This window comes from Micromys minutus, assembly GCF_963924665.1.
Source record: "Micromys minutus genome assembly, chromosome: 10".
In the NCBI taxonomy this organism is placed as follows: domain Eukaryota; kingdom Metazoa; phylum Chordata; class Mammalia; order Rodentia; family Muridae; genus Micromys; species Micromys minutus.
This window is the reverse complement of record NC_137979.1, coordinates 45,236,475-45,256,531: the sequence shown is the minus strand read 5'-3', so window position 1 is coordinate 45,256,531 and position 20,057 is coordinate 45,236,475. Positions and strand designations below refer to the sequence as shown.

At 46.3% G+C, this 20,057-nt stretch overlaps 1 protein-coding gene across 1 annotated transcript in view; it reads left to right on the top strand.

Annotated features, from left to right (window-relative positions):
- The window catches only part of IKZF3 (IKAROS family zinc finger 3), a gene marked incomplete at its 3' end in the record, with an annotated part of 47,522 nt that extends 31,702 nt beyond the window's left edge, over positions 1-15,820 (top strand). Inside the window, exons 2-3 of the mRNA XM_080924359.1 lie at positions 6,529-6,645; positions 15,117-15,820. Of these exons, the coding sequence (XP_080780485.1) occupies positions 6,561-6,645; positions 15,117-15,820 (789 nt within the window). The 5' untranslated portion in view covers positions 6,529-6,560. The remainder of the gene's footprint in view (positions 1-6,528; positions 6,646-15,116) is intronic.
- Positions 15,821-20,057: the final 4,237 nt, after the last annotated feature.

The window sequence follows — 20,057 nt, the reverse complement described above, 5'->3', positions numbered from 1 at the left end:
TCCTGACTCCTGGAAACAGGAAAAAGAGAAAACAAGTTCTCTTTCATATACAATACATTTGCAGTAATTATTTGTAAAGTAACTTTTATTTTGAATTCCCATGCCATGTCAGTAACTTGAAGTTTTAAAAGTTACCAAAAGAAGTATTGAAACCGTTCAGAAGTGCTGGATGGCTCAGGAGGGACTGAGCTGCAGACGAAGCTAATTTGTGTTCATAGGGGTGTTTGATGGTTCCGTGCAGCATAGTTTAAGTCTTAGCAAAAGGTAAAAGGTTAACCAAGTCAGCAAGCTTTGATTTCATTTTGTTGCTGTTGGTTGTTTTGGTTTTGAGATATGACCTTTCTATGTAGCCCTGGCTGGCCTTGAGCCTGCAGAGAGCCAACTGTCTCTGCTTTCTGAGAGCTGAGATTAATGGAGGTGTGCACCACTGTGCCTGGCTTTGATTTTCTTTAGGTTGCATAATGGGTAAAGTCACAGCTTTCTCAATTCTGTTCCAGAATGACATTACTGAGTCTCTTAGGTCTTAAATAATGTCCATACTTTTTTTTTTTTTTTTTTTTTTTTTTTGAGTTCCAAATGTGAAGACTTTCTGACCCAACCTAAGCCAACCCCTTATCAACACCATTTTGTCTACGGCTTCCCATTTCTATTTCCTTCCTGTATCTAGGAGTGTAGTGTGACTACCATGTTCTATCCCAAGTCTGACCAATGCAGAAAAGTTTTTTCTACTTTCTGCCTCTATCTCTCTCCATGCTAGGATTACAAGCATGTGCCACCATGCCCAGTTTGATGCGGCACTAGCAAAAGAAGTGCAGCTTTGTGCAGGCCACACAATCAAGTAGCTACACTTGTCCCCGGTGTGGCACATCCTAAGGCTTTATCCCTCAGATCCCTTCTTAAATGCTATCCCAAGGCCTGGAGCTCTTGTGCAGCAAGAACATGCTCAAATCAAAGTGCAGACTGTGGCAGCGGCACTTGGGGTACCCGGAATGCTGAAGCAGGAGGATTCTGGTTTGGAGGGTAGGATAGCAAGACCCTGTCTCAAAAGGAAGAAGAGTTAAAAGTTAGGTTGCAGTGGAGTGTGAAAGACAAGATGGTGCCAGAACCACTTAGCCTGGAAACCAGACTTTCCTGGAAGGGGACAGATGAAATGGCCTCGGAGTAAAGGGCAGCCTCTGAAAGAATACCAGTATGAAGTGACAGGATCTCCAGATGTCCTCCTTTTGTTCAGACACAGCTGGTTCAATCTGTCTGCACCACAGCCTGTGTCAGAACTGTTTGCAAGGACAAAGACAGCTAAGTTCCTATCCCCGAAGAGCTCGCAGTCCACTGAGGAGTCTAATTATGGAGACATGTGAGTTATTGCAGGGTTCAGCCCAAGGCTGTACAGATGCCGTGAGTAACATTATCACAGCATTCTGGTCCTGCTGCCTAATGGAGTACAGGTGACCTGAAGGAGCCATAGATGGCCATGGACTTCCTCCATGTCACCTTGGTCTCCCTAATGTCCAGGTGGCCTCATTTTACACAAATTATACTTGGAGCCATTTTGTGTGTGTGTGTATGTGTGTGTGTGTGTGTGTGTGTGTGTGTGTGTGTGTGTGTGTATGTGTGTGTGTGTGTGTGTGTGTGTATGAGTGTGTGTGTGTGTGTGTGTGTGTGTGTGTGTGTGTGTGTATGAATAATCATGGGTTCTGGCAATATAAACCTTTTCATTTGCAGTGCCAAATCTCAAACCAGGGCCTTGTACATTTTAGACAAGCACTCTACCACTGATAACATCTACAAAGTAATTGACTAAAACCTGGTGTGACAGCACCCACTTTGATCCAGCACTCGGGAGGCAAAGGCAGAAGGATCTCTGAGTTCAAAGCCAGCCTGGTCTACAATGTAGATTCTACACAGCTACAGAAAGAGACCTTGTCAAAGAGGAAAACACTAAGGTGACTAATTCATTATGCTTATTTTGTGAGTCTAGGAGTTAAAACTTCTTCCTGGTTGTCTCGGTTGAGCTAATGCAAACACAATAGTTTCTGGATGAAGTTACATTATTTTTTAAACAACGTAACACACTTTTTCTTCTAAAAGTTAAAAAAAAAAAATCAAGTCTGTTTCCCTAACAGTCTTCATGTTACTTGCTCCATAGGGCAACAGTTTCGTGTAACTTTTTTTGTTTGAACCTGCCTTGTCTTTGATAGCGATCTGTTGTTAGACAATCTTGTTGCACAATGACACCACTGGTTCCCGTCTCTATTAGCTGCTGACCACACCGTAGAGACAGGAAGCAGTGACTGGTATAAGCCCCATTTAACACTTCGAGCCCTAAGGAAAGATTTTGCAAAAAGCAAAAGCAAAACACCATCGCATAGTCAAAGCTACAATTACTTGGAGATTTTTAAAACAATGCATTATGGAAGCAAATAGCTAAGGCTCATGAAGGGCTTAAAGGCAGTTGATTACTTCTGCGATTGTGATTTTTCAATGACATTTTATTATTTTTCCAATATCTCTACAGTCTGTTGCTAATAAAAGTTGACATCACCTACTATGTAGTAGGCAAGAGATGTAAAGGGAGCTTGTTCCAGAACTGCAGTCCCTCCCCTTTGCCCACTCAGGAACCAAAAGTGATGATGTCTACCATCCCAGAATCCCCACCCCCACCCTGACAACATTAAAACAACAAATACCACCTAGGACCGGATTTCCTATTTTGTCATTTCAACTCACATCTTCTTCCCTTGCCGTCTTGCCAAACTTGTTTTCCTTCATTTACATTTCTGAGACTCTTGTAGCAAGATAACAAGTCTAGACTTCGTGAATAGACAGTTGAGTCAGAAAGATGGAGGGAAGGCATTCTCTTTTGTCTTTTCAGCAAGTCTACTTCCTAAATAACTCCTGAGCTCAGCAGACACTGACCTCTGTTTAAAGGGTGCGTATCCCATGCTTTTATTCATCAGCTGTCTGACAGTTCAGAAGTAGAAAGGCGGGGAGCCTAGGAAAGAAAATAAGAGTGTACCCTATGTTGTTGCCTTTGTTTAGCCTTGCCCACTTGGCAGTTAGAAAACAGTTCCGTCTGTGGAGATATTCTCATCCCCTGGGGGTGTTCCCCATGCTTGGGAGAGCTGGGATCTGAGAGTGCTGAATGACAGATCTGGGGAGGGTGCAGTGAATGAAAAATCTGCCTCTTGATTTCTTGCAGGAGGTACTTCCCTCTAAGCAGAGCCGTGAAATAGGAAAACGAAATAGGAATAAATAGGAAAGTCTCATGCCTCAGATTATCTCTCCACCCGTGAACACTCCTGAATGTTACTTTTTAAAAAAAATGTCAGCTATTTGGTCACTGATTGCCGTGTTGAGAGTTATCCGGAAATGACTGTTAAGACCAGCTTGGTGGGTAACCAGGAATGAGAAAGGTGATGTTATCTCACAAGGTTGCCATTTAGTGACATGCCCTAATTACGGTTATTTAGGTCAACGTGTCCACGCATCAGCATCCTCTCAAACGCAGAGGATGTTGATTGCGTGTGCCCACAAACCTGCTGATGCTGATGGTGACTTTGGTAAAACATAAGCAGCAGCTCCTAAAAGATAAGTGGGAAACCAAGGCACTGCACTTGGGGTAGGTCCTAGGTCATGATTTGCCCACGAAGGGAGCGGCCGCAAGGGACAGAACACAGTGGTAAAATGGGGTCAAAAGGAAAAGTTCCCTAAGTATTTCCAACGTCATTTCAATCAGAGATAGAAGAGTGCTAACTCTAATCCTCTCAGAATGACACCCCCAGAGTACAGATGTGGCTTCCTTTCTCCCGCTTCTAGGAGAAAGAAAGAGAAAAGAAATGACCCCTTGTATTGGGAACTGACTTCAAATTCCAGGCTGTGTCTTTCATCTGTCTGCTCAAGGGGCTTTGGGTAGTGCCACATCTGGTGGTGGTTTGTGTGAGCGGAAATAATACGAGTGATCGTTTCCTGTTTGGTCATTTTAACCTGTCCCTGGACTGAACAGAATTTGACCCACTTCTCTCGGTAGCAGGGTTCTGTCTACAAGTACCAGAGTCCAAAGACCTTACGGAGTCTGAAAGCTGCCCATGCTCCTGGTCCTGAGCACAGTGTGTTCATTTACACAAAGCATGTTGCCAGCTGAAGCAGAACTCAGGATATGTCTCTTCAGAGCCAAGAGTTATTTTTGACAAGAACCAAAGTCAAGTAATGTTGGCGATGTTGTTACACTTTTGTCGTAGTTGGGTTTTGGTTTGGTTTGGTTTTTTTGTGTGCTTTGTTTTGTTTTTACTTTTGGAGACATGTTTTCTTTTATTACTGGCTTTAAAAATCACACAAAGTTTTATGTTGTGTAGCACCTGAAACAGAGTTCTTTTGATGATTGTGCTGAAGTGGAAAAGGAATTACTCCTTGGAATGGAATGATCATTTTCTAATCTGGCCTTGACTCCCTCTGGCCCAAGCTGACTGACCCGTCCTGCAGATCTTTCTGTGTCCTTCATTTTCTGCAACGGCAGCCATGGGCATTCGTCTGACAGGCCATGGGATTCGGGGCGATTCTCTGTGCTGGAATCTCTTTACACCGCAAATGCCTCAATACTACAAGTACTGACCATTCCCAAGCCTGTCCTAGGACTATCTCATTCTGAAAGCTATTATTAACTCTTTGAATCTCGCTCCTTAAACTAGTTACATCTTCTTCCTTAGACATGATAGAAATGTATGGAGATTCAGTTTAGATTATTACAATGTTTGCTAGGGCCAGGATGCATACACCATGGCCCTCTAGCCAAGTGCAGCCAGCAATCTGTCTGTGCACAGGGTTTTTACTATTTACTTATTATATATGTGTATGTACACATGGCATTTGGATGTGGAAGGTGTGCCTAGAGGCCAGAAGTTGACTTTAAATGCCTTTCTCAGATACTGTCCACCTGATTTCTTAAGACAGGGTCTCTCGGGGCTTGCAGATTCAGCTAGATTGTGTGGCCAGTGATCCTCTTGAATCCTGCTGGTTCTGTTTCCGTGCTGGGGTCACAGGCCTGTGCCACTGCACGGGTTTTTTAGATGGATATTGGAGGTCCAAATCCAGGTTCTCATGCCTCTATAGCAAGCCTGTCACTGGCTGAGCCATCTCCCCAGCCCAATTTTCACATTTTTAAAGAGCTGTAGAGTAGGAAACACGAATAAATAAAGAGACCAAATAGCCCACAAGTTTAAAAAATATTTACAACTAACATGAGCATAGAAGTGTGCATGTGTAATAAATAATTTACTGTTCCTTGAGTGGGGCCAACACTATAAAGTCTTAGGTCTTATATTTATGGTAGCTGGCTTCCCTCTTGAGCTGTGATGTGTCATTGGGTACTGCTGGCTGTTCCAAAGTAAGTCATATGTGTTCATTGTATGGGCACTATTTTCATATTCCTCCAGTGGACTGAAATTCTAGCTCCTCTCCCTCCCCAGAGTTTCACATGGTAGTCTAGGATGGCCTACAATTTACTACATAGCCCAGGCTAGCCTCAGACTCATGGCAAGCCCCTTGCCTCAGTCTTCCAAGTGTTGGGATCACAGGTTTGAACTGCTGTGTCCTGTTGCAGCTGCCTTTTCAAACCATCTAGTGAACTTTGAAAGTGCTGTTGTCCGGGCCCCTCTACAGAGTAAAAGAGAACCTTCCTATAGACAGGTAATTAGACAGCACTACTTTGTAGTTGGGCCTGACAGCTCTAGCCTTTGCCACTCTGATGTCTGATTATGGGTTGATAATTAATCCACAGTCTCAGGCAACTCCTCATGTTTCGTTGAGATGTAGTGTACAGATTGCCCTTCGATTTCAAGACAGCAGTGTGGCTCAGGGACACTTCAATGGAAATGATTTTCAGACGTGAAGAACACACAGAAGCAACACATAGAACCCAGAGAAACGGAATGTGAAAGATAAGAGCAGAGAGAAACGTAGTAAAGAAAGAAAATGACTCAGTATTTCAATACCCAAATCACTGAGTAGATTTCTTGCTATCTGGGTGAGTGTATCTAATTTCAAAAGTGTCATTAGCATCAACAGAGCAGTAAATCTGGGGCACTGTGCCCTCTTTTTTTTTTTTTTTTCTCAAAGTTGTTAAGAAAAATTATATCAGGGTGCAGGTGTCATGTGCAGTTACTCAGAACCAGAAAGAAGGCCGATGGGGGTTCGGAGACCTCCATCTATCTATCTTTTCTGCAACCAACCACATCCAAGCTGTTTCTTCAACACTTCCTCATGCTAATGAAGGTACTAGTTGGGGATGTGTTGGGCTTTCCCATCTCAGCATAAGACTGCAAGATTTGAATGCTTTCCTATCTCAGCCTAAGACTGCACGATTTGAATGTGCCCCTGAGCTGGCCTCGCTGACCACAGCAGGTACCAGGGGCAGAAATCTGAGCAGGAAGAACAGGTAATGGCTACGCTGTGCATCAGACAGGACGCTTCTCCCCACCCGTTTCCCATCCTTCTATTTACCAGTGTGTTCTTCTCCCTCTCCTTCCAAACCAGCAAGTGTGGAGGCGCGACACATCAAAGCCGAGATGGGAAGTGAAAGAGCTCTCGTTCTGGACAGATTAGCAAGCAATGTGGCTAAACGAAAAAGCTCGATGCCTCAGAAATTCATTGGTAAGAACACGCGGCCCTTTCTCGATTCTGACAGCAGATGCCCTGGATGAGATAACACAGAGCTGTTTACTGCCCAGGCCTGCCTAGCTCGGTCTGTTAAAGCCAGGCTTCTTACTCTGTGTGGCTGGTTCATTTGGATGGCGGTAGTATATAGACTTAGAAAATATTAACTCAGAAGCCTTAGCTACAGAAGAGGGGAACATTTGGTATTGTTTCTTAAATGGAGTTGGTGTTAAAAATGCTGTTCCTTCCTCTTCCCCCAAATGACATCTGTTGCATAGATTTATGCAACGTACACCAGTAAAATGTCCAAGATAGCATCTTGGTAAAATTTTGCAATGATATGTTACAAGTTGGTTCTGTTAACATACTCCAACCTTTCTTTCTTTCTTTCTTTCTTTCTTTCTTTCTTTCTTTTTTTAATGTTCTAAAGCGCATCACCATATTTTCTTGAATTTGATTGAGGGCTGGCTTTAACAGAACATTGATGGAGAAAAATGTGGATTTGAATAACTCAGTTTGACTTGATCGCTGTCTTGTTGAAGTTAGCTTTTGTGTTGTTGGTTTTCACATTGTCAAAAGCCACCATGGAGTGGGACGACAGACAATTATGTTCAGACAAGTGTTGGGACTTACAAATGGCGAGGCTATTTCTTTATTTGCCCAGATGTTTACATACTTGGGACCATAGTGTCTAAAATAGATTTGCAGCTGGGAACTAGGCAGCTGAGTTTGAATGTGTCAGTTTTATTATAAGTTGAAAGTTGGTGGTGCTGAGCAAAAATTGTTATCACATAAAGAAAACTCTTTCTCGACACTGATAATGTTTTAAAATCTGTCAATACCTTTTTGTAAAGCTGCTTGTTGCTCCTAACTTTAGTCTTCTTGTATTTGTTGATTTTAGTGGCTTTTACACATACAAGTGCCTGTCTACTTTGTTTTGTTTTGTTTTTCGTTTTTCTTTAAGACAGGGTTTCTCCGTGTAGCCCTAACTCAGAGATCTGCCTGCCTCTACCCCGTCCCCACATTGCTGGAACTGCAAGCATGTACCAGCACCTCCTGGTTTGCCGGTCTATTATTCAGGCCTAAGTAGACATTCAGTTGAATTTCATATTGAAAGAACCTGTAGATTTTAAAACCACTGAAGCTGGTATTTCTGCCCATTTACTTTATTGTTATTGGCTGGATATATTCTGTGTTCTTTTTGTCACTGAAGCTGGTGTTTCTGCTTACTTACCTTACTCTGTCCCATATTTACAAGTTAGATTTTATTTAGTGTCCCATAGAGTTTATCTAAGGTTATCTGTGTGGACCTAACTTTGGAACTAACTCTAGAGCCCAGCAGGCACCCAGTATGCACCAACTGAACAGAGTCAGCTTCAGAACCCAGAACATTTGAGGTCTTTTTAAACATTTTTCTCTTTTTTGGAATTTGTTACTTTAGTGCAATTCACAGAACTCTTCCCTGCATTTCTCTGCCATTTAGACAATCCTTTCTGGGCCCCTGTTTACTCATCTGTGAACGAGAAAACTAAATCAGGATGAAATGACCAGGAAGGCCCCTCAAGACTATGCAAGATAGATTCAAAATGTCAGGCAGAACCAGCTTGTGTTTCAGAACCTGGCCATGTGATTTGGCAACCTCTTCTCCAGGCCCTAAGGATAGAGAGTTCATGTCATACATCAGCATTGAGCTTTGATCTGAGTTGTTTTGTTGTTGGTTGAAGGGAGGCTCCTAGGGGCCACCGGGATGTGATGTAAGTGCTCAGTGATGTGATGTAAACGCTCTAGTGAACAACATCCCTAGTCTTTAATGCTTGTGGTGGTTGTGTTTTTGGGGTTTTTTTTGTTTTTTTTTTTTTGTTTTTTTTTTTTTTTTACTTGAAGAAAAAAATCTTAAAGCTCGGACTCCAGATAAAATAATTACGTGCATAAACTTTCGTAGGACAGCACTGTGCAGCCTGCTTGGTGTTCTTGTACTCATCCATGCAGCAAACACAGAGTAACCCGGGGTGGGGGAGGGGTGGGGTATCTCTAATGTCTGTAACCCCAGCACTTGAGAGGCAGAGGGAAAAGGTCATCTCAGTGTTGAAGACAGCCTGCATAAGATGCTCCCTCAGAAAACAAAAAATCGCTTCTTGGCCTTTGGCTAAGATCAAGTGTAGTATCTGTTCCTATCAGTTTAATATCTGATACGTCCTCTATCCGAGGACAATATATTAAACGGATTTTTGGAACTAAGAGTTGGAATAGGAGCTTGCTCCGTCCACTCCACGCATCGACCTGGTATTGCAGTACCTCAAGGAATGGTGCAGGGAGAGAGGGAGGGAGGGAAAGAGAGAGGGAGGGAGGGAGAGGTCTTGTCAGATGTGTGGAACTCTTGTTATGAGGCACGCTCCCAACCTTCTAGCATTAACTTATATCCTGAGCCTTTGTCATGAGACTTTTTTTAGGGCACACAAGAAACAGACAGATCTCTGTGAATTCCAGGCCAATTGGTTCTGTATTAAGAATTCTGTGCCAGGTAGAGCTAGATGGTGGAACCCTGTTGTAGGTGGGCTGATATGCAAGCATGAAGACCAGAGTTGGTTACTCATCTCTCCTCCCAGAGCCCACATAAAATCTCTTGTAATACCATCTGGAGTCTCAACAGCATGCTGGCCAGTCTCTTCAGCTAAATTGGAAACTCTAGGTTCAGTGAGAGACTTTGTCTCAAAAAATAAGAAGAAAAATTACTAAAGAAGACACCCTTAAGATGGACCTCTAGCCTCCACTTGCATATGGATACACATACACACACACACACACATACACACACACAGAGAGAGAGAGAGAGAGAGAGAGAGAGAGAGAGAGAGAGAGAAAGAAATCTTGAAAGACACACACACAAGATGAGGTATGTACATATATATGCACAGAAAGAAAGTAAAGAAAGGAAGGAAGGAGGAAGGGAGAGAGGAAGGAAGGGAAATCCAATGTGGAGGGAAAGCCCTTGGAATATCTAACTTAACCACTCTTTGTACCTAAAAGCAGTGAGGTCAAGGGAGCACCTCCTGTGGGATGTGGGATGTGGGATGCAGCCACATAAGCCCAGGCCAGTGCTCCCTTCCCTCCTCCCTTTCCAAGGCACCATTTTCTGAAGTGTTCCATTTTCTGAAGTGCCCCATGATCAGGCACCAAGCAGGCTGTGAAGAATGAGTCATTCCCTTTCCTCCTTGCAAAGAGTGCTCTTCTCCCACCAGCCCTTGCAACCCTGACCTCTTGAACTGTGAGGGCAAAGGTCAATCAGGACTTTGTTAGAGGACCCCTTCCCATGCAGCTCTGTAGGGGTGGTGGCTCTCATCCATGTCAAGATGATCTCTTCCCAAAAGACAAGATTGGAAGTGCTTGTCATATTCTGACCTGAAGCGTGTCCTGTTGTAAATGGTGTTGGGCCATCCTTTAAGTCAGGCTAGCCCCAAATAGTTGGCCCAAAACAGAGGGCAGATTTCTCTCCTACAAGGAAGGAAAACATAACTTGTGGCTAAATTTTACTTTTTCCTGGTTTTCTCCCTCACCCCACCCCACAAACAGAACTCACCAAATCTCCCTTTTAAAAAAATTCTATGTGTTACTTTATTAACGAAAGTTCTTGTGTTAGAAGGAACATAAAGAAAAAAAAAAGGCCTTTGTCACTGTCAGTAAACATGTGAGTGAGGTTTTGACACTTCTGCAAGCCCCAAGGATGAGACCTCACCTACTTTGGTTAACAGAGCAGAAGGGAGCAGATTTTAACATCTGTTAAAGAGTCTTTGTGTCCCTGGTTCCATAGACATTATGATGTTCTTAATTAAGTCACTTTCTAAGGATGTTGGGAACCTGCAGAGAAGTCCTTTGACTCAGGAGGTAAAGGAGACCAGAGCAGTGGGGAGAGACAGCTAGATCAAACAGGGCAGACCCAGAGCAGCTGGATGGTGAGGCCAGGGATGGCCCTTCCTCCTCAGGAACATGGCTCATGGGCTGAGGGAGCTCTGGGCAGCCAGAAGTCTGGTGCCTGAGAGCTGGTGGCAGGGAAACCCTAAAGGCAGCGGTTCTATGTCCAGAGGGAAGAACTGTCCGGGCTGCCTGCAGTTCCTTATATCCAAGCAGCGTGTCACAGCTGACAGGACCCGGGCAACAACACCGTGGGGTCTCCAGCTCAGGTCTCCCAGCCAGTGTTTACACCCCCCCACCTGCTGCTGCCTGACTCCCATGTCCTGAAGGGAGTGTTATGAACCCCAGTCATCCTTATGTTGAAGTCAGAATCACTACAACCACTGAACACAGAATTTTTTTTTCTTATCTGCCCTTCCTTCCTCCCTCCCTCCTTCTGTCCCTTCTTCCCCTCCTTCTCTGCCTCCCTCCCTTCCTTCCTTCCTTCCTTCCTCTCTCCCTCCCTTCCTCCCTCTCTCCCTCTTCCTTCCTCTCTCCCTCTCCCCTCCCTTCCTCTCTTTTCCTCCTTTTCTTTCCCCCTCCCTCTCTCCCTCCCCTTTCTCTCCCTCCCTCCCTCTCTCCCTTCCTTCCTTCCTCCTCTCTTCTCTCCCTCCCCCCTTCCTTTCTTGACATGCACTTGCAGTACAGCAGATGGGAACAGCCATAACACATAATAGGAAGCAGGAAGAAATGGCATCAAGTGACCTGAGAAACCTCACGACCTCTGCCCAGCCTCCCTGTGCTCTTCCTTCATACTTCTTTGGGCTCCTTTTCACTTCCGGGCATTCCTTTCCAAGTTCCATGTCTGGATGCCTTCCCTCCCACAGTCTCCTGCCCTTCACTGTGGCTGCAACATCCTCCTCCACCTCTGAGTCCAGGGCAAGTGGAAGATCCACGCGCCCATACTTTTCTAGCACATCTTTGAAGTGCCTCACAGTTTCCTCCCCCATGCTCCCGTCTGTGAGACACTCGGTTCCTCCACGGAGCCAGTGTGGAGGATGCTGCCTCAGAGTGAAGTAAATAAAAGCCACAACTTGTCTGTGGGTTCCAGTGATGTCCATATTTTCCAGAGTAATAACACGAAGAGGCCATCACTTTCCGAGTGCTCCTGCTCATGTGTGCCCAGCGCTCTGCTAAGCACGTCGCAGACGGTCTGCATAGTCGATGAGTCTCAAACGCATAGTCTGACATATGCTGATGATTGTGAGAATTAGAAACCCAAGTGCCACAGTTGTTGCCGCTAGATGCCCTCTGCCACATCTCTGAGAACTATCCCAGCAGAGTGTCTGAGGCCACTGTCTGTGGAGGGCTGAGCCACCAGGAGCAACAAAGCATCCAGCACGTGCTAAGATGTGGCCTTGAATTGCAGCCTGGCTCTCCAACCACCACGAACAACCTTTGAAAATATGAAGCAGTTTGAGCTCTCGGTCCCACTTCTGTCCAAGACAGTAATCCACCTTAACAGCGGTTCAGCCTTGAAGGGCTGATAAAGTGTCAGTGAGCTAAGTCTGTATAGCACAAAGCTCAGTGCTGTAGGGCCAAAATAAAAGTGGCTTTTGTCATTAATATCTTATATACAACATATAGTGGATCTTGGCTTTAGCCCCTGCAGACAGAACTTTAAGTCATCTGGGATTCTAGGCTTCCAGCAACCATGTTCCCAGCTTCAATATAGGTCTGCAGCTACTCACTTGAGAAATACCAAAACCAAACATAGGTGAGCCACCTTTAAGAGGGTCTATGAGGAATGATTGGCCCAAGCAGGCAGCCTCCATCCTGCATTCGGGATCACTTGTGTCTTCATCAGTCTCTATGAGCTGCCGTGGAAGCAGTTACACCCTTGTGGTTTGCCCAACTTTTTTTTTATGAGTGTGGTACTAAAGAAACGTGAGCTATTGGCTTTTCGATTACTGTAGCCTACCCCTTCAAAGTTTCATACACACTGAGTCATCCGGTCTGCAGGTGACTGATAAGCATCTGCAGCGATCAGGTTACGGTAACTGGGGGATGAGAGGATCTGATCAGTGAAGATCTGGGGCGCTCCCCTTGCCTCGTCGAACAATGGTCTGCGTTAAACCACACAACTCAGTCACCCGACTCCATGCTTCCAGGGGCTTGGTTTCCCTTCCTACCTTGTCTCTTTCCACCTGTGGCATCCCAGCTGTTTGCTGTGAGGTGCTTCAGGTGGTGCGGGTGCAAGTGGAGGTGGTGGTGTGCCTATGTGACCCTGAAAACCTCCCAGAGCCCCACTGTCATAAGACACAGAGATTAGAGATCTCCAGGCTTTTAGGGAGTTTAGCAGAGCCAGCCACACTGGGAAATGACCTTAAAAAGATTAAGAAACCAGATTTCATCAGTCCTGTGCCGTTTCCAGGGGAACGGGTGTGGGTGACCTCGGTGTTTCCTGTTCTTGGTGTCATTGCTTAAAGCAGCCATCATCATCGAGAAGAGAGCCAGTCTGGGAGCTGGAAAGAAAACCCATTGGTTACTTTGGCAAACATGTACATTCTTCTGTGGCTTCCTAGTGGTTGTCAAGTTAGGGCTTTTTCTTTTTTCTTTGTCATTTTTTTTTCATGTTCTCAGATATTAGTGTGGGAAGTAACATATCCACAAGGTCGTGGGGATGCTAGCTGACCTCTCTGCCTCCTGCCTTGGTCTGGTACATCTCACACATGGCTGTTCACTGATCACAGCCGCCTTTCCTCAGAGGCAGGTAGCCACTTGCTGTGTCTTTCAATCTGATCACACTCTAGCTGGTTATTCAGAATGCCTATCATTTGGCCCTACTGTGTGTTTTCAAGGGTCCTCTGTTTGACTGTGGTACTGAGATTGACCTAGGGCCTCACACAGAGAGACAAGCACCCTACCATTGAGCTATAACCCCAGACCTATCTAATCTTGGAGACAAAGATACACAAAGTTGCCCAGGCTGACCTTGAACCCCTTTTGTAGCCCAGGCAGGTCATCCTCTGTAGAGTAGTGTGGATTCTAGGCCTACCTCCTTTTCTTTTTCTTCCCCCAGATTTTTCTTCCCCACAGTATAGGGTATGACCGACTTGGAAGCACACAAAACTTTTGTTAACTTTGATCACTATGAACAGAAAACCCCAGGCCAGTGAGATGGTTCGGCAGATAAGGGTACCTGGTGCCAAGCTTGGCAACCTGAGTTCAAAACCAAGGTCCCACATGGTGGAACTGATTCCCACAAATTGTCCTTTAATCTCAACAAGCACGCAGTGGCACACGTGTGCCCCCCTAGGCACAAAGCAAAATGAATGTAAGAAAGCAGGAAGGAAGGGAGGGAGGGAGGCAGTAGGGAAGGAGGGGCGGAGAAAGGAAGGAGAAAAGACAAAAGGAGATGCCTGCAAGTGCCAGGAGCTGTGTGTGCCTGGTCTTTTCCTGAGAGCCTTCCAGTGACCCCGTGAGGAGTTACTGTGTTCATTTCACAGGGTCATACAACTAGTAGCCGATGGAACCAGAATCAAACCACCCTAAACTAGTTCATGCGGCTGAAACCTGTGTCAACCACCACTGCTACTTCAGTGTGTAGACATCACAGTGTGGATATTACAGTGCTCCACATGCCTGCGTCTCTCAGGCCTCATCTCCTCTCCTCCCTCCTACAGAGCAATCCTGGTCCTGCCAGTTGATCAAGATCCTTCTCAAGAGTTAGATTTTTTCCCCCCAAGAACTCATTCCTTTCCCAGAGTACTTCTGAAGTTTTGGCATCCCCTTAATGTTGAAATACACAGTTCGTACCAAATGGCCTCACTTTGCTTATATAACACCTTACACACACACACACACACACACACACACTTTTAACAAACATCAAATGGGGCATTTGGAATCAAACCATAATCCTCTATAGATGGGCAGCCCTCGTGCGACGACCACACTCACTGCAGCTTGTCTCCAGTTTTACGCCTGAAGGTCTCGTTTAAGCCCTGTAAGAGTAGAGGACACTCAAGAACAGAAGCTGATTCCTCTGATCGCCGTGTTTTCTTACGGTGCCAGAGCTAAATTAGTAAAAAGTAAGTTAGGAGACGGCCAGAGCAAACTGCTGCGACTGACCACTGCCGTCCCTGCTCCCCACAGCGCCCAATATTACAAGCTGGAGAGTAGTCAGGACACTGCCAGCACTTTAACACAGTGAAAGAGCAACGGCCCCCCGGGCTCCCGACAGCCCACCCACCCCCAGCCTGTCCCGCTGTCTTTGCTTCTTGTGCCTACCCCCTTCCTCCAGTGGCACACCTCACAACATGGCCTCACCTAAGGACATCTCTGCCCCTGTCCTTTATCCACTGGCTTAAATTTGACAAGTCAAACATGTACAGCACCCCCCATGCGACTGATGTACCCCTGAGACTCCTCGAGGCTGGGTACCCCCCTCCCCGAGGCTAGGTCCCCCCTGCACCAGTGAGCAGCTTAGCCTTTCCCTCTTCTGGAGGATTCTGGGAAATTTTCCCCACTCTACTTCTTGCTGTTTCTTCTGTAACCTCCCCTCCCGCCTGTTCCAGGTGAGAAGCGCCACTGCTTTGACGCCAACTACAATCCCGGCTACGTGTACGAAAAAGAGAACGAGATGATGCAGACCCGGATGATGGACCAAGCCATCAATAACGCCATCAGCTATCTCGGGGCTGAAGCCCTTCGCCCCTTAGTCCAGACTCCGCCTGCTCCCACCTCTGAGATGGTCCCAGTCATCAGCAGCATGTACCCCATAGCACTTACTCGGTCCGATATGCCCAATGGGGCCCCACAGGAGCTGGAAAAGAAACGGATCCTCCTTCCAGAGAAGATCTTGCCTTCTGAACGAGGCCTGTCCCCCAATAACAGTGCCCAGGACTCCACAGACACCGACAGCAATCACGAGGATCGCCAGAATCACATCTACCAGCAAAGCCACATGGTCCTCCCCCAGGCCCGCAACGGGATGCCGCTTCTGAAGGAGGTACCTCGCTCTTTTGAACTCCTCAAGCCCCCTCCGATCTGCCTGAGGGACTCCATCAAAGTGATCAACAAAGAAGGGGAGGTGATGGATGTGTTCCGGTGTGACCACTGCCACGTCCTCTTCCTAGATTATGTGATGTTCACCATCCACATGGGGTGCCATGGTTTCCGTGACCCTTTTGAGTGTAACATGTGTGGATATCGAAGCCACGATCGCTATGAATTCTCCTCCCACATCGCCAGAGGAGAACACAGAGCCATGTTGAAATGAGCATCCGTCTCTACGCTCACAGCTAAGGGTCAACATTGCTTCTAAAAGCTGATGATCGCCTTATGCAGCAGACTGAACTCAACCCCACAGTCCTGCCCAGTTCTGTTAGCTCTCAATCACGTTCGCATGAGTGGCCAGGGAAATGCTGTCTTCATTCAGAAACTGTGCGCAGGGCTGTCATGTTACTTTGTGAAACCTTCCTTTCCCATCAGCTGAATTTGATGGTATTTAAAAGCCAAAGATGTATCTGGTTCATTATCTTTTGTAGCAATAGACAGCCACCCACTGAAGCTCCTGGCCAATTGGAACAGTCCTCCTTGGGCTGCAGGAGTCATTCACTGGAATACGGCCGCCATATGTGGAAAAGCCTTTTGATCCTATGCCCAGATCCACACAGCAGAAGAGCTGACCAGCCGCCCTTGCCCTCGGACACCAACACAAGGCAGAAGGGTTAGCATGTAGTCCCCCCTCCCTTCACAGTCTAACAGAAAGGAAGAGGTGGCCATACAGTAAGGACCCGCTGCCAATAATGGAAGACCCTATTCCTGGAGCTTCAATCCACTTCCTACCACACAAGCAAAACAAAACCGAAGCCATCTGAGGACCCTTCTGCTTTACCTGCTGTCACAAGGGAGAACCTCAGACGATTTGGCCTGAGCCAGCACTCTGATCCTCCTGCCTCCGTCTGGAGGAAAATTCGACTCCCAGAGAACCAAAGCTTTTAAATATCGGGCATCATTGACAACTCAGAGTCATCTGCCGAGGGGTGGGATTTGTCTCCTTTGATTGAGACTGGTAGAGCAAGTGGGGGACATAGCTTTAGGGGTACAATGCCTGCCAAGTTCAAAACCCCTACACCAGAGGGGAAAGAAAGAAAATGGAGAAAAGGAAGATTGGCTGAGCAGAGCGTGTAGGGACATAGCTGGTTGACAGTTCTTGTCACCTTCGTAGACTGGCTGAAAACTCAGAGCATTTGAAAGTGATTTTAGGCAAAGGAGCCAAATGTACTAGCTGAGGCTGGCCGGCGCTCTGACCCTCCTGCCTCAGCCGACTGAGCACCGGGGTGAGAGAGCCACCACCGTCGTGGTCTTGGGCTTTTGCTGTCCTAAATAGGAGCTGTGGCATCTCGTTGAGAGTCTTGAAAGACCAGTCTGTCACCTTTGTCCCACAGGCACCAAGACATCAAGATTCTTGTAAAAAATGCTCCATAAAATGAACACTGAAACAGAGGTCACACAACATGTTTGCCAGGCGCATGTTTGCTATTAATTAGTTAACTCTAAAAGCTAAACTTCCTCAACCATAAAATAAGAGTTGGATCCTAGACCGTCTTAATGGTCCCTTCAGGCTTTTATACGTGATTATTCAATAACCACTTTTTTTTTTTTAAACTTCTTGATGTGTGGGCATTAAGCAGACAAGTCTGCACGTGATAGTGTGTTTTATATTTCTTTGGTGTGAAAATGTAGTTGTGTTAAGTTTTTCCTTCAGATACTGAGTCATGACCGTGAAGGAGACAGTGAGGAAGGACCAGAGACAGGGAGGTGTTTTGATGGTGCCATCCTTTGGGCACACACCAGCTGGCATCTACAGCTCCTTGCCAGGGTCCTTTTCTTCCTTTTCTTTTAAAAGAACTTGTGTTAAGGAAAATAAATTCTCCTTACAGGGACAGCTTCATGGAGCCTATTTACAAATTAAGAGCTAGCTTTTATGAACATTTCTGCCAGAGCCAAGAATCCCAAATTCCTGGTATATTAGCATTTTTCTTCTAAAGAGCTTATGGATTCGGCTTTCGTTCATTTATACGATGCCAGTAATTAAAACGTTCCACCTCGAACACACAAATGGCTTAGCCTGCTTTGTAGCATGGTGTCTGTCTCAGGGTAAAGGGAGCTGGGTGTAAGAAATTCCATGGCAACAGTCCCATGTGTCTGAGGCTTCAGCTTAAGGGCTGGGTGTCTTCAGCGCATCTCCGCATCTCAGCAGAGTCGGATCTAAGCTGTACTGCATTGTTCATGCCCATTGTAAAAGAGGACCGGCCTATTCTCTGCTTGAGGTATCTCACATCCTGTTGTCTTGGGAGGGGAGGGCCCAAAGAGAGGGAGTTGGAAAACAGGGACTAGAAAGAAGATATGCAGAATTGGGCATTTCCACCAGAGTGCCTTGAAATCTGCTGCAGGGGTGCAAAGGCACATGGGCATATGTGCAAGCATGTGAGTGCACACACACACACACACACACACACACACACACACACACTTAGTTATCTCAAGATGGCGAACTACTATTCTACCAGCCAAGAACCCTCTGCAGATCAGAATCTGTCCTATGACTGTGGACTTGCTGGGGTGCCTCCGTCTCCTGAGGCTCCTTTTCTGAGTGATGTGCACGCAGAGCCTTCACAGAAAGCATCTGAAGCCTCGGAAGGGCCCTCAGCTCCAAGGGCCTGCTGGAGCTTGAAGATCTTGAGTCTGGCAGTTAAGCCTAGTGGGGTGCCGTGGTTAGTGCCGTGGTTAGCACCGCCTGTGCATGTGATCCTTGTGCTACCTAAGGGCCCCCCTGATGGAGGTGGGGGCTGAGATGAGAAAGGGTAGATTTGCATCCTCCATGGGGCTGTGAAGTCCTGGGGTAGCTTCAGCTTCCTCATACAGGTGCCTCTACCATGCGCCCTGTGGATCTTGCCTTCCTTTCCCACCAGCCCTCTTATAAGCAGACTTCCACCACACACCCACCGCAGGGGTGGGGGGCTGCGACCTACCAAACCCACAAAAAGTTCCATTGCAGCCAAGGTGACAGAGTTGGGGTGAGGGTGGGAAAAGAGCAGCAATTGCTCTCCAAATGCTCCTTACCATGACTGAAGTACTGCGCAGAGCCGAACAGTGCCTTTCCCATTGCCACTCAGGATCACCACCAGAAGAGGAGAAAGGCCACTGGTCCTTGGATGCCTCAAGTCATTCCCCCAAGAAACAGTGCCCTGGTGACAACAATCCAGCCAGCTTTATCTCTGCTGCCCATTCTCAGCCCTTCCTGACTTCACTTCTGAATTCACCCATGACAGTTAATCCATCCATATTCACATACACACCACACACACACACACACACACACACACACACACACACACTCACACACAACACACACACACTCACACACACCACCACCACACACATACACACACCACCACCATACACATACTCACTCACACACAACACACACACTCACACACAACACACACACTCACACACAACACACAGACACACTCATACACACTCACTCACACACACCACCACACACATATACACACACTCACACACACCACCACACACATATACACACACTCATACACACATCACACACACCACCACCACCCACACACACTCACACACATACACACACAACACACCACCACCACACACAAACACATCCACCAACACACACATACACACACACACACACCATCACCATCACACACTCACACACACACACACACCACCACCACCACTGAAGAAAATGGCCCCAGGTGTCTTTTGCAGAGAGAAATATTTTAAAACATAAAATCTTAATTGAAATATATAACTAACAATGTCACGTTGACATAAGAGTCCCCAGGTCTGTGTTACTATTCTCAGCTGCTTTGTCCTTTTACTGAATGTGAAGATTGTTACACTTTGAGGGGGAAAGCCTCTCTTTCAGGCTAGGGTGTAGCACTGTATAAGAATGCTTCTTGCTTAGCCAGCATTAGAGAAGCCCTGGTTTTAAAGCCTGGCTGGAAGAGAAAGAGATAGCTAAATGACAGATGATAGATGGAGAGACACATACATACATACATACATACATACATACCAACAGACATATCATATTTTTGAAACATACCCCAGGGCAGGCAGGAAGACTATGGGGACAAAGTTGGCCCATGGTCCTCCCTGTAAGGTTCATAGTCCTCCTATAAGATCCATAGTCCTCCCTGTAAGATCCATGATCCTCCCTGTAAGGTCCATGGTCCTCCCTGTTAGCTGCACTCCACTGAAAGGTATGCTGGTCTCTAGGAAGACTTGGGAATCTGTGAGAGTTCAAACTTGTGGACAAGCTTGGGCATCTTTGAGGATACAGAAGCCTGGAATTAAGACTTCTGCAGTCAGGAAGGAAAAAAAAAGAGAGCAGTGAAAATTTTTACCTAAAACTCAGCACCAAGAGCTTCCACAGAAGAGAATATATATTGTCACATTTCAAGGGGTAA